Genomic DNA, 14,457 nt, shown 5'->3' with positions numbered 1-14,457 from the left:
TTCGTTCTTGAGTTATGATTTTTCAAAGTAGGTGGTGTCTGTGGAGAATGTTTGTTTTCCACTGGAGTGTTCCGGAAAACTAGGCAGCCGTGATTTTTTTCAATTAAGTTTTTGTTCATATATGTACATGTGAACACTAAAAATCCCCTCCGGTCAATCACGGAGTAGTACCGTAAACCGGGGTCAAATTGATCAGCGGGGTGAAATTGATCACTCGGGTACTACATTGTAATTCCATACTAGGAACTCTTAAGCGTCGTAATGATCTTAAACTTTTTACATCATCTGATTCGTAGAGGTTTAGAGATGAGTGTAAACTTTTAATTTTTTAGAAAAAAAGTTAGTTTTGCCTTATTTTTTAAGGAATTTTCAATGTATTTCTCATTTAGCTGAAATCATTGCTACTAAACAATCTAATGCTAATAGGACTTCCCGTAAATTCTCTGTTTTAACATTTTTGTGGAGCCTTGGTTGGGATGTTATGCAAGTTAATCAGAACAAGAAATAGTTATAGAAATTCTCTCGGCAATATTTGAACAGGCACTGATATTATCCGCAAAAGTTGTTTTAAAGTGATCAATTTGACCCCGGATTACGGTATCTATGAATTGTGCGGTCATCTATGCTTATGCTCATGCTCAGCCTTTTGTGTTCACTGTTCAGTTTTATGTTGGCATCCCAACCTGCAACAATTGGGTTTTTAAATTAAGAAAAATGTATTGATTTTTTGATTTTATACGAAAGAGCTCCTTTTTCTGAACCATGATTTTTTTTTCAGATTTTTAGAACTTCATTTTTTTACCTAAAATTGCTTTCGAAGATATTTTTCGAAATCACCTTTAGACAGCTGGCCAACTGTTTGACAGCTCCGCCCAGTACAAAATGCGACGAGGGGTGATTCGACAAATCGCTCCCATACAAACTTCTAGCTGATTTTTAAATTGGTTCCCGGGCACCAAAATTCATGAAAATTTGGATTTTGGCTCAGTTTTGCATGCAGATTTTGAATTTGGAATTATCTAAACACAACTAAAGCAGCCAATTGGCGATTTACCCTAAGTCCTTTCAGAATATTTTGATGTTCGAAAAAGGCAAAGAATATGATGTATTGAAAAAAATTGCATAATTATTGATTGCTCCTACAGGGCGCAATATTTGAATGACCCCAACTTGTTTGTGACAGAAAAGCAGTTGATTCCATGTATACGTACCGTTCGGATGCAAAAGAAAATAGCCTAGTGTACTGTTTTATTTCGTGAAATAAAAAAAAATACTTCAATGGTAATTTAGTACATCACGACATCCTCATGGAAAATTGTGATTTAGGGTTTAAATCTCCTATACAATAACTATTGAACCCAGAAATAGACTTTGTTGGATTCCTGCAGGAAAAAATATCGATGGTCGCATGAGTTTCATTGTCTTAACCCACACATAAGAACTATGTAATTCATGCAACCATCGAACTTTCCTGCTTGGTTTGGAAATTCCAGAAAAGGCTGCAGATTGTGTTCATTGAATTTAATAAAAGTTCAGAATTTGAGATTAGTGAAATGTATGCGTTTATACCGCATTTTTTCACTGAACATATGTAGAACATAGAAACTTGTTTTTGGATTGCATTGAACTAGGGGTTTTCAATGAAATTTTAAATGTAATATTGAAAAACTTCTGAGAATACATCTTCATTCATACAAAATATTTGTGTAGTGGATTAGAAAATAAATAACCGAATTGAAAGTGAGCAAACAAAGTTTCGATGCACAAAGTGTTTGTTTTGTTCGATTTTCATCTTTAACTGTGTATATATGGACTACTACCGCGATTCGTTTCACGAATACATTAATTTGATAACACTGCAAGGTTTCAGATGAACTACATAATCTAAATAAATATCTCAACACAGCGTCAGTTGCGATTAGCGATTCTCGCGAGAGAAACTGTTTGAGTTGAATGCTTAGTTCATTTCACGTCAACATTGGTGCAAATTCTTGTTCCGTTTTTCATTCTAGGTAACTGTTAATTTTCTAAATATTTTACAATGGTTTCTGATTATTGGATTGGTATCGTCAAACGATCTAGGTGATATTGTTACCACATCTGATCCATTATAGAAATACTAAAAAATGTGTGTTATTTTCAGACAGCTGTGTCAATTCCAGGGCCAGAGACGGCAAATGCGTACCAATCGATCATTGTCCAGAGCTCTTGAAAATTGCACGAAAGCCACTGCTTTCTGTTCAAGAAATGAAATTCTTAACTACTAACACTTGTGGAAAAGGTTCGGTAAGATGTTAAGAAAATATTTACGATCATATGTTCGCACAATGCTCATTTTCTCATGATTGATTTAATTTAGGTATGTTGCGATCAGCCTACCACATTGATAGAAAGCAGACAAATGACGCTTCCTGATGTCGAGGATTGCGGTTTTGGCCACGCAAGTACAAAGATTATAGGCGGATCGGAGACTGACTTGGAGCAATACAGGTGGATGGTTGTGATAGAGCAAATCGCAAATGACGAACGCACAGTAATATGTGGAGGAACACTTATAAACACGTTGTATGTTCTGACAGCGGCACATTGCTTTGGGAACGTGAAGAAACCTGAGGAGTGAGTAAGATGTTTTTGCCTTGGAGCTTTACATATGATATTTTTTCATACAATTTTAGCTTGGCGTTGCGATTTGGAGAACATAACCTTTCAACAGGCAAAGATTGTGACGATTCGGGCAACTGTAATGATCCCATCGTCGAAGCGTATGTTAGCCAGATAATAATGCACCGTCAATACCGGAGGGAGCGAAACGATATTGCTCTTCTAAAACTGACTGAACCAATTGACTACACAAAATACATTTTTCCAATTTGCTTGCCCGTTTTACCCGACCAACAAGAATACTTCAATGATCGACATGTTTACGCAGCCGGGTGGGGAACAAATGAAACAGGTAACCAGTAATATTTAGTTGCGGTAGTCTCCAATGTAACTCAAAAAGTTATCCAATTCAAGGTGGAGATATGAGTAAGGTCAAAATGCACGTAGAACTCAAGATCACCGAAGTGGAAGATTGTGAGCATTTATTTAGTAAAAGTAGACCCGGTGAAATGCACGTGTGTGCCAAATCTCCCACGGACAAAGTCGCCGACACGTGTCAGGGAGATTCGGGAGGTCCATTGATGATTGAGCTCGAAGGAAAGTGGTTTCATTTAGGGGTAGTCAGTTTCGGGCTTCCGTGTGGATCGATGAGTCCTGCAGTTTACACAAGAACTGCATACTATATGGACTGGATTCAGGAAAATTTGCTGGAATGAGGTTTCCTAGGCGTTCCCAAACGCTTTCGGAAACGAAAAATACCAATACAAAGAGTTGAACATCCGACAGAATTCTACAAAGTTGCTAAAATGCTAAATGCAGTCAACTCATAAAAAGTCAGCTTTACTTGCTGATTTACAGTTCCATCCAGATATTGTGTGCAGGATTTTTTTCCTAGGTAGTAGGTATCAGTATGTTTTATTTTTCGTATTTATTTAAATGTGTAGTTAAACTCTAGAACGAAGTATGTATTTCATTTTTTTTTCTAATGATTAATTTTATGCTTTCGACGACTTTATTAAATTAAATTTTAAAGTTAACCTAGTTGATTATTATTAGAACTCGCCACCAAGTAGATGAGTCAGCGTCGGGCTGAATAAAGAAGCGTATCAAATTGTCATCAAGTAGCATCAATACATGTATATAATTAATTTATTTTAATACTTTTTTGTTTTGCCCATGATTTGGAAGAAAAAACTCCCTTTGACGAATCTTTTCAGAATTTTAATAACATTTCATGTAGTAAATTACTCAACAGATAAAATAATGTGTCATTGATAAAAAAAAAATCATGTAGATAGTTATCAGACTGGGTCAACAAAGACGATTTTTCGGAACAAAGCTTTTTTGGTTTCTTTTAGCGTCCAAAACAACTGTGTAAAATTTGGGAACGATCGGTTGCTTCCCCGTATTCCGCATTGCGATTGAAATTTGTATGGGAAAGAAAACATGTTTTTTACATTTTTCTCATAAATTGAATTTTTTTGTCTAAAACGATCTAACTAATGACGTTGAAGTATAGCCTAGGTTATGCCGAAAACTTTGCCGCAGACCGCAAAGTGATCCGACCGACACTTGTGAAAAAAGTTATCACGTACAGATTGCCCGGTGGTGCTTAAATTTAACATGTAAAGAAATAACATAAATAATAAAATCTGTTCTAAGTTACCAGGCGAATAACTTTTTTCACAAGCGTCGGATCACTTTGCAGTCTGTGGCATTTTTTTTCGGCATAGCCTAGGCTATACTTTAACGTCATCAGTTACATGGTATTAGACAAAGGAAGGCTGGTTATGCTGCGCAATTCAGATCCCATTGTGATCCACTAGCCTCTGCCCAGCAACTCCTATCTCCTATCCCTACCTCCGCGTGGTACCGGCCGGAAACTATGACCAACCTTATGGCGAAAATCAACAACAGAATAATACGAACCGAGACCAACGGCAACGACCCCAGCGAACAAAAAGGACTTGCGATTGGAAACTCGGTACGTGGAACTGCCGATCTCTCAACTTCATTGGGAGCACCCGCAAACTCGCCGATCTACTGAAGGACCGTGGGTTCGGCATCGTAGCGCTGCAGGAGGTGTGTTGGACAGGATCCATGGTGCAAACGTTTAGAGGTAATCATACCATCTACCAGAGCTGCGACAACACACGCGAGCTGGGAACAGCTTTCATCGTGATGGGTGATATGCAGAGGCGCGTGATCGGTTGGTGGCCGATCGACGAAAGAATGTGCAGGTTGAGGATCAAGGACCGATTCTTCAACTTCAGCATAATAAACATGCACAGCCGACATTCCGGAAGTACTGATGATGACAAGGAGCATTTTACGCGCAGCTCGAACGCGAGTACGATCGCTGCCCAAGCCACGACGTCAAGATCATCATAGAAGATTTAAACGCTCAGGTAGGCCAGGAGGAGGAATTCTGACCGACGATTGGTAAGTTCAGCGCCCACCAGCAGACGAACGAAAACGGCCTACGACTCATTGATTTCGCCACCTTCAAAAATATGGCCATACGTAGCACCTTTTTTCAACACAGCCCCCCTGATCGTTACACCTGGAGATCACCACAGCAGACGGAGTCGCAAATTGACCACGTTCTGATTGACGAACGGCACTTCTCCGACATTATCGACGTCAGCACCTATCGTGGCGCCAACATCGACCCCGACTGCTATCTGGTGATGGTCAAACTATGCCCAAAACACCGTCATCAACAATGTACGGTGCCGGTGACCGCCACGGTACAACCTAGAGCGATTGAAGCTACCGGATGTCGCCTCAGCATACGCGCAGAATCTCGATGAGGTCCCTCTAGAGGACTGCTGGAGTACAGTGAAAGCAGCCATCAACGACGCAGCCGAGAGCACCATCGGGTACGTGGAACGGAATCGACGGAACGAATGGTTCGACGAAGAGTGCAGAACGATTTTGGAGGAGAAGAACACAGCGAGGGCGGTAATGCTGCAGCAAGGGACTCGACAGAACGTGGAACGTTACAAACAGAAGCTGAAACAGCAGACCCTCCTCTTTCGGGAGAAAAAGCGCCGCCTGGAAGAAGCGGAATGTGAAGAAATGGAGCTGCTGTGCCGTTCCCAAGAAACACGGAAGTTCTATCAGAAGCTCAATATGCAGGAATAAAGACGGAGGCCTCTTGACGGACGGACGTGAGGTGATCGAAAGGTGGAAGCAGCACTTCGATCAGCACCTGAACGGCGTGGAGAACGTAGACACGGGAGCCCACGGCAACGGAGGAAACGACGACGCCAGTGCAGCGGAGGACGGAAATGAACCAACTTCCATGCTGAGGGAAGTTAAGAATGCCATTCACCAGCTCAAAACCAACAAAGCAGCTTGTAAGGATGGAACTCATCAAGATGGGCCCAGAAAAGTTGGCCACCTGTCTGCACCGGCTGATAGTCAGGATCTGGGAAACCGAACAGCTACCGAAGGAGTGGATGGAAGGGGTAATCTGCCCCATTCACAAGAAAGGCGACCATTTGGAATGTGAGAACTTCTGGGCGATCACTATTTTAAATGCTGTCTACAAAGTGCTATCCCAGATCATCTTCCGTCGTCTGTCACCTAAAACGAATGAGTTCGTGGGAAGTTATTAAGCCGGCTTCATCGACGGTCGGTCGACAACGGACCAGATCTTTACCGTACGGCAAATCCTACAGAAATGCCGTGAATACCAGGTCCCAACGCATCACCTGTTCATCGACTTCAAAGCGGCATACGACAGTATCGACCGCGCAGAGCTTTGGAGAATCATGGACGAAAACGGCTTTCCTGGGAAGCTGACTAGACTGATAAGAGCAACGATGAACGGTGTGCAAAACTGCGTAAGGGTTTCGGGTGAACTATCCAGTTCATTCGAATCTCGCCGGGGACTGCGACAAGGTGATGGACTCTCATGTCTACTCTTCAACATCGCTCTGGAAGGTGTGATGCGACGAGCCGGGCTCAACAGCCGGGGAATGATTTTCACAAAATCCGGTCAATTTGTGTGCTTTGCGGACGACATGGACATTATTGCCAGAACATTTGGAACGGTGGCAGAGCTGTACACCCACCTGAAACGCGAAGCAGCAAAGGTCGGGCTGCTGGTTAATGCCTTAAAAACAAAGTACATGCTGGTAGGCGGAACCGAACACGACCGGATCCGTCTGGGTGGAAATGTTACGATAGATGGGGATATTTTCAAGGTGGTGGAGGAATTCGTCTACCTCGGATCCATACTGACGGCTGGCAACAGCGTGAGCCGTGAAATTCGGGGCGTATCATCAGCGGCAGTCGGGCCTACTACGGGCTCCAGAAGAAACTGCGGTCAAAAAAGATTCACCCACGCATTAAATGCAACATGTACATAACGCTGAAAAGACCGGTGGTCATCTATGGACACGAGACATGGACCATGCTCGAGGAAGACATGCAAGCACTCGGAGTTTTCGAGCGACGCGTGCTAAGGACGATCTTCGGAGATGTGCAGGAGAACGGTGTGTGTCGAAGAAGGATGAACCACGAGCTCGCTGCACTGTACGGCGAACCCAGCATCCAGAAGGTGGCCAATGCCGGAAGAATACGGTGGGCAGGGCATGTTGCAAGAATGCCGGACAACAACCCTGCAAAGCTGGTGTTTGCAACTGATCCGGTTGACGCACAAGAAGGCGTGGAGCGCAGAGAGCACGATGGGTGGACCAGGTGGAACGTGACCTGGCGAGCATTGGGCGCGACCGAGGATGGAGACTGGCAGCCACAAACCGAGTATTGTGGCGTACTATTGCTGATTATGTCTTGTCTTAATGATGTTGAACAAATAAATGTATGTATGCAAGCAAAAATTATTATATCTTGATACAAAAATTAATGGTTTACGAAATCCACTGAACAAAGTTTCATTGAAATTTAAAAAAAAATCCGAGTCACAAAATAGCATTTTCTCGTGTTTTGGGCTGGGTACTCATCCGGGATTTTAAGGTTTAACCTATAATGTTTTCCGCAGTTTCTCCAAGGTTTGCTTCTTGAGTGCCGTTTGAGTTTCTTCCGGGATTAATTACGCCGTTTCGTATCAAGCTTCTTCAGATTCTTTTTATGTCGGTTCTCTATGGTTCACTTTCGAAAATTCTCTAGGAGTTTTTTTCTTGGAGTGTCTCCTGGTTATTATCCAGGAATTTCTCCATCACTTTCGCTTAAAATTTCTTCATGAATTGGGTTTTTAAATTAAAAAAAAATGTATTGATTTTTTGATTTTATACTAGTCACTATGTCATAGAGTCACTATGATTTTTTTCTGATTTTTAGAACTTTTATTTTGATACCTATTTAAAATCAATTTCAAAGTGTTTTTTAAAATCACTTTTTGACAGCATTTCGTCACAAATTTGGATACCCCCCCCCAATAAATGACGTAGCTTGTTAAATACACCCCCCCCCCATCCCACACAAAACAATTTTCATGTGAAAAAGCAAGTAACGAAAAAACTCGAAACTTAATTCTGATATAAATTTTAACTTGAATGATTAACGAATATTATGAGAAAAGAACAATAGCTAGAAAACATTGCCGACTGTGGAGCGGATCTGCTGAGATGGTTAAACACGTGACTATCACGCCGAGAACATGGGCTTGAATCCCACTCCCGACAAACACGCAAAATGTGAGTGCTTCCTTCGAAGAGGAAGTAAAACGTGGGTCTCAAGATGAAAAAGGGCTAACATTCTCGATAATACAGAAAGAAAAAAAAAATTGCCGACTGCCAGGTTCAGATCGCCAACATCAAGCAAGACTATTAGTGCAACCCGAGGAGATTATCACCAAAGCTAATGACTCAATAAACCACCCATCGTTCTGCTTGATACCGAAGAACAGGAAATTGATGCTCCCAATACAGGTCAATACCATATTAGCCTAGGAGCTCTTTCGAAGATATTAGTTTATTAGTTTGCTCACTAATAAATCTGTTAAGAATATTGCGCATTTCCCACCCTACTGGACTTCTTTCGCAGTTAGCATAAGTGCGGGATCGTGGATAAATTGCGATTTCGCATCGAATCGTGTCGGTTTCTTCTGCGCACTTATTCAGCATCTTAAAATGAATTAGTGCGCAGAAGACACCGACACGGTTTGACGCGAAATCGCAGTTTTATTCACGATTCCGCACTTATGCTAACTGTGAAAGGGGTCCAAAGGGGGTGGGAAATGCGCAATATCAATTTGGTTTTATTTAAATAAAATTCACCACGACATTTGAAAGACCCTGAAGGACTTTCTTCTATAATTCTTTCAACAGTTCATTCTGGAATTCCTCGAGGAGCTTCTTTTGGGATTCCCATTTTTGAGAATTCCAACCTTTTAAATTCCTCCAGCACTTCCTTCTGGGATTTCTCCAAGAATTTTCTTTGGGATTCCATTTGAGATTTCTTCCTTTTTGTATTCCTTCAGGGGTTCCTCCAGAGATCCCTCCAAGAACTCCTTACTGAGTTCATTTTTCGATTCCACCAAAAGTTCCTTCTGAGATTTCTCCGGGAGTTTTTTTTTTTCTAAGGTTTTTCTAAAAGTTTATCAGTGGTTTCCTTCTGGAGTTCTTTGATGGTTTTCTTCTCCTCTGTTTTACCAGCAGTTTCTTCGGAAATTTCTTCAGGGATTTTAAACTGAATTTCTTTTGAGATTCCATCAAATCTCTAGGTTTCGTGAAGAAATCCCTTTCGGTATTCCTCTAGAAGTTCCTTCTTGGTTTCCTTTAGGAATTTACTTGGTTTTTAATTCCAAGATCTCTGTAGGAAACCCCTCCGGCATTCTTTCAAAATCCTCCAAGAGATGCTTTTGGGATTCCTACAGGAGTTCTTTTTCGGATTTCTTCAGGAATTCCTTCCTGGATTCTCCTGGGAGTTTCTGCTGGGATTCCTCGAGGACTTTCTTCTAGGATTTATTCAGGATTTTTTTTCCCAGGACTCCTCCAAGAACTATTTCCGGCATCCCTCCATTCATACCTTTTGGAATTCCTTTAGGATATTCTTTCTAGGGTTTCACCAGGAGTTCTATCTGGATATCATCCGGGGTTTCTCAAAAGTTATTTTCGGCATTCCTTCAGAAATTTTTTCCGGGATTCCTTCAATAATTTCTTTTGAGATTTCTTTAGAAATTGAACCACGAGTTCCATCTACAAATAGCTTCTTCTGAGATTCTTCCAGGAGTTTATTCAGGATTTCTTTAAAAGTTCTATCTAGAATTGCTCCAGGAACTTCTCACTGGATTTCTTTTGGAATTTTTCTATGATTTCCTTTCAAGATTCCTCCAGATTCCTCTTCTGAAATTCTTCTGGGATTCCCAGTAAGAATTCCTGTGAAAATGTTATCCTTCTCCTGTTGGGGAAACCTATAAAGAACACCGTAAAAAAATCGTTACAAAGCTGCTAGAGGAGCTCCTTGTGAAATTTTTGAAGGAATTCTTCACTGAAGTTTTGTAGAAACTATATAAGGAACTCCTGGAATAATGCCATAATGCCAAAAACTTAGAAATTTTTTTCTCTGCAACCTAAGCAGCATGCCGTATAGCAAGCAGCAAACTATTGATCGTTGAAAGCATTTGAGCGAAATTGATTTTCATACACATTTTTATTATTCATTAATCTTTACGCAGCATTTGAAAACTCTTTTCTCAGATACAGTTGTTGCGTCCGATAGCTGCATGTCTTATGAAAGGAAGCCGGCATTTACGTCAATTATTTGTTATTTACATTAATGTGATTTTTATTTACTGGATAATGATACTTACTTTGTAGATAATGATAATTAAAGCAAGTAAATTTTTTATTAAGCTTAGTAAAAAGCAACGTAGCATATCATGAACCCCTACCCCCCTATCGTCACACTTTGTCACAAAATCACAAACACCCCCCTCCCACCAAAAAGGCTACGTCATTTATGGACGACCCCTTAACCCTCTAATACACAACCCAGCCTTGAAGTGGGGTATTGTTTAAGCATTATTTTATTTTTTTCTTCTTGTTCTTAATCTTAATCTTAATTTTTCTTAATATTTGGCTGTTATTGAGAACTGTTCTGTATATTTCACAATGGTTTCAGTGTCTTCTAAATCAATATTTTCATTATAAATCATTGAAAAATTTATGTTTTGGTATCCTTTTATTGTTTCTTTTGCATAGAATCCTGCCAAATAGCATTTTTATATTTTTACCCAATCATCATAGTAACAGAGTTTGATGAAAAATATAAATTCCAGGAAAAATGTAATCAAAAACTGGTGTTTAATTTGAATAGGTCGCATCTACATAGGAATTATAGCAAACTTAGGATTTATTCAAATCGAATGCCGGAAAAACAAAATACATAAATTTGTGAATTAAATAGAAGCACCTTCCAAACCATATTTAATATGATTTTAGATGACTAAAAAGGATATAGAACGAAAGAAAAAAAGGGTTTTAGAGCGTTAGTGAAACTTTCTAAATGTTTTCCAAAGATTTCGTCTAGAGCTTCTCTAGGGGTTCATCCTTGAACTTTTTGAGATTTTTTGGCATTTTTATTGAAATTTATCCACAGACTTTTTTGGAGTTTTTTTTTTTCAGGGATGACTCGTAAGCAATTCGACACTGATTTTTCATTTGGGCCTAACTGACATGTCGAGTTCTCTTCATCGATCCTTTTTTTGTGTTATCACAGAATGTGTGTTGAGTTTTCCAAAGATTTTATGGTTGAAATGCGAAGAAGACGACTACATGTTGCTATAGAAACAAAAAGAACAATGATTTTGTTTGTTTTGATCGAGAAGTTACATATTAGCGAAAGAGAGAGTCGTCGAAGAGAAATCGATCAAGTCAGTTAGGCCCTTATGAAAAATCATTGTCGAGTTGTTCCTAAGTTTCATGCCTAAGAAATTGTCTCTGGGAGGGGTTTTCAACGGTCAATGATACTTTTTTGTATCTTTATAAATGAGATTTTTAGCCCTAGGCTAGTTCATCTCGGGACCCACGCTTTACTCCCCTTCCGAAGTAAGAACTCACATTTTGCGAGTTTGTCGGGAGTGGGATTCGATCCTAGGTCCTCAGCGTGATAGTCAGGTGTTTTAACCATCACACTAGGTCCACTCCACGGTCAATGATACCTTTTTTTTTTTTCATTTGACACTTACATTTCGTAAACAGCAATGAGGAATTGTATATCTTGCGTGAAAATAGCGGCGCAACCGAGAAATTGTTTCGTCAGAAGACGTTTGATACTGAAAATTTGTTCCACAAATTTAAGGCGAAACTGGACGATCTTTGGTTTTTGATTTTTTATCAAATAACGAAGTAATATTTTCAAAATCGGTTTTCATACACAGTTAGAGGAAGGATCGAGCTATCTCCTGGTTTTTTTTCAGATGTACAACTTATACCAATTTTTCAAAAACCATATTTTTTTAAAATTTTATTCAAAAATGCTTTTTTTAAACTGAAAAACATTTTTCGCCTGAAAAAAAATCAGGAGATACCTTGAACCTTCCTCGAACTGTGTACGAAAACTGATTTTGAAAATATTGCTTCGTTATTTAATGAAAAATCGAATTGAAGACAAACTGCATCGATTTTTATTTCAAAATCTTACGAGATCAAAATAATCTAATTATCTCCGTTTACACTAGCTTCCAAAACAAAAACAAAAAAGTCAGCTCTTCAATGAAATCATCGACGCTTTTAGTGGACCTGACTTATGCCTCACCGCTCACCAGTAGTGCTTTTTAATTAATTCCGTTAAACTACATAGCGTCAAGCCATGCTGCTGCAGCCAGTAAATAACTGTAACAGTAAATATGTAGCGAGGTGGTGATGCACATAGTGTACGAGATCTCGGCAAGAACAAGATAAAAGCGAACGGGGAGCAGAGAGATGTATGATTAACAAAAACTGCTGAGTTGACGGAACCCGCTGAGACATGCTGCTCTCGAAGCTCTTTGCGCAACGATTTCTCTGCGCCCTCAGGTGGTCTCTTTTTCCCTGGCTGTTTCACGATCAGCTGTCCTTATCCAACTGTTTTTCATGTCCCCGTCTCTTTCTTCTCACCTGGCTCACCTTGATCTTTTGCTGAACTTCTCTCAGCAGCGCTGAGCTGCCGAGTCGCTGCGCGGTCTTACCTGTGCGCTAGAGCGTATTCGCTCTCGAGCTGACACCAGTAGTCGTTTCACTCGAACCCCCGCGGCCAGGTGTGCATTGCCCACCCAGGGACCCCCTTCGCCGTTCGAGCGTGTACCAGTAGAGAAACCGGTCGGCCGTCGGCGCAGCGCGCGAGCACACCGGGAGAGCGCGCATGGCACTCTGAACGCGACTTACCGGGCCGAGGTCTCTCACTCGAAGAATAACGCGCGCACGTATCGCACGTTGTTGGTTCGTCCGTCGTCTGTCCTGTTTGTCCGTCGCTCGTAATACGGAGTACTATCCCTAGTTGGTGTGTATAGTGATGCGCCGCTGTTGAACGATTCGCCGCTCTCCGTCCGGGTGATCCTGCGCAATACGCGGGCGAAGGATCTGTGTGGTGTTGTCGAATCGCGTCGTCTTCATCGAACAACAGCTAGCAGGTTGGGCTGTTCTGGTGTCTTGGGTGACTTGGGTTTTCACGCTCTCGTCGAAGACAATCGTGTCAGGTTAATTGGATAATTATCGCTTTAGTGCTTTAGTGGATTGTTTTGTGAAGGAACAGCGGAAGTCGAAGGGAGATTCTCCGCGAAGAACCTGTATCGTGCTGGAATTAAGGGGTGTTAATTAAGCTGACAAACGCAAGGTTAATGCTACACCTGACAAAGTGATTGTGTTTTTGTGTGACAACTCAAGGAGTTTGATGGTTGAAGCAAGTTTCGATGAATGAATGATAATTACTTATGCTTGATGAATTCAGAAGATAATGTGATTTATGGAGTATGAAGTTCCAATCGGAGGAGATATCCTAAGAAAAACAAGTTTTGAGAAGTTATGGAAAAGTGATTCGCGTTTAAAAGTTTGAGTGAATCAAACTGATTTGAAGAAAAGTGCTACCAATTGAGACAACAATCTAGTTGATCATAGTGATTGACGACTAATACAGAAAGAAAGTAATCCGGTGTTGACAGTTGAAGAAAACTACCAAAGGTGAAGGACAGTTGCTGCAGCAGAATGGAGTCAGACGGAGAACGTGACAACGGCTACAGCCATTACAAGTGAGTGTGTCCTAGAAATCGCTAGTTGTGTAGTGTTAGCGTAGTTGTACTTGCCGCGAAAGAAGTCGTGATTTAGTGCAAAGCTCCACGCTCATTGCCCGTCGGAAAGTCAATAAACTTTCGGCAGTTCAGGTGTGACAGTTGACGACGCAGTTGAGGTGCGGCAAGGGACTCTCATTAACATTTTGATAGGTACCGACGACGACGACGAAGACTGCGATCGTCGCAAGTACCATCAGGTGCCGGGACGATGATGTGTGGACGATGAGGTGCGATGGCACGAGTGCACGCCTGCGTTGAAGAGAAGAACACTTGCTGCATGTAGTAGCACAGCACTAGCTGGCTAGAACCGATCGATGGAGCGGATGTACTAACGGGCCAAAGGTTTGGATTTTCGGCTTCGGTCTGCGCACTGTGGGAAAGAAAGCGTGTGTTTGGTTCTTGCTTGCGACTCTCTTCCGATTCCAAGTGCCTGACTCTGGTTTGGTGCTTTTTTCTGTTTTAATTTATGATTATTAAATTCAGAGCCTGAGTTTTAAATATGTAAATTGCACCTTCGGCGACGACGAAGGGAAGCAGGTAATTGAACGGAAAGGAAGGAATCAACCGGGTGGATCACGGTCGAAGAAGGCAATGGGGAGGATCAAGAGGGGGCAGGA

The 14,457-nt window shown here is 41.1% G+C and overlaps 2 protein-coding genes across 2 annotated transcripts in view; both read left to right on the top strand.

The window, feature by feature from the left end:
* The first annotated feature begins 1,223 nt into the window (after positions 1-1,223).
* LOC109420317 (CLIP domain-containing serine protease B4) lies at positions 1,224-3,721 on the top strand. The gene is made up of 6 exons (XM_019694643.3): positions 1,224-1,281; positions 2,013-2,082; positions 2,144-2,286; positions 2,360-2,616; positions 2,676-2,953; positions 3,016-3,721. Exons 1-6 carry the CDS (start codon positions 1,279-1,281, stop codon positions 3,315-3,317), a joined length of 1,053 nt encoding a protein of 350 aa, XP_019550188.2. The 5' UTR covers positions 1,224-1,278; the 3' UTR covers positions 3,318-3,721.
* A 9,105-nt stretch (positions 3,722-12,826) lies between these two features.
* LOC109401679 (putative transcription factor SOX-15) overlaps positions 12,827-14,457 on the top strand; it is a 238,190-nt gene continuing 236,559 nt past the window's right edge. The window contains exon 1 of the mRNA XM_019674266.3: positions 12,827-13,798. Within this exon, the coding sequence (XP_019529811.3) occupies positions 13,755-13,798 (44 nt within the window). The 5' untranslated portion in view covers positions 12,827-13,754. The remainder of the gene's footprint in view (positions 13,799-14,457) is intronic.

This window comes from Aedes albopictus, chromosome 3 (genome assembly GCF_035046485.1).
Source record: "Aedes albopictus strain Foshan chromosome 3, AalbF5, whole genome shotgun sequence".
Classification (NCBI taxonomy): Eukaryota; Metazoa; Arthropoda; class Insecta; order Diptera; family Culicidae; genus Aedes; species Aedes albopictus.
This window is presented reverse-complemented; position numbering and strand designations above follow the sequence as displayed.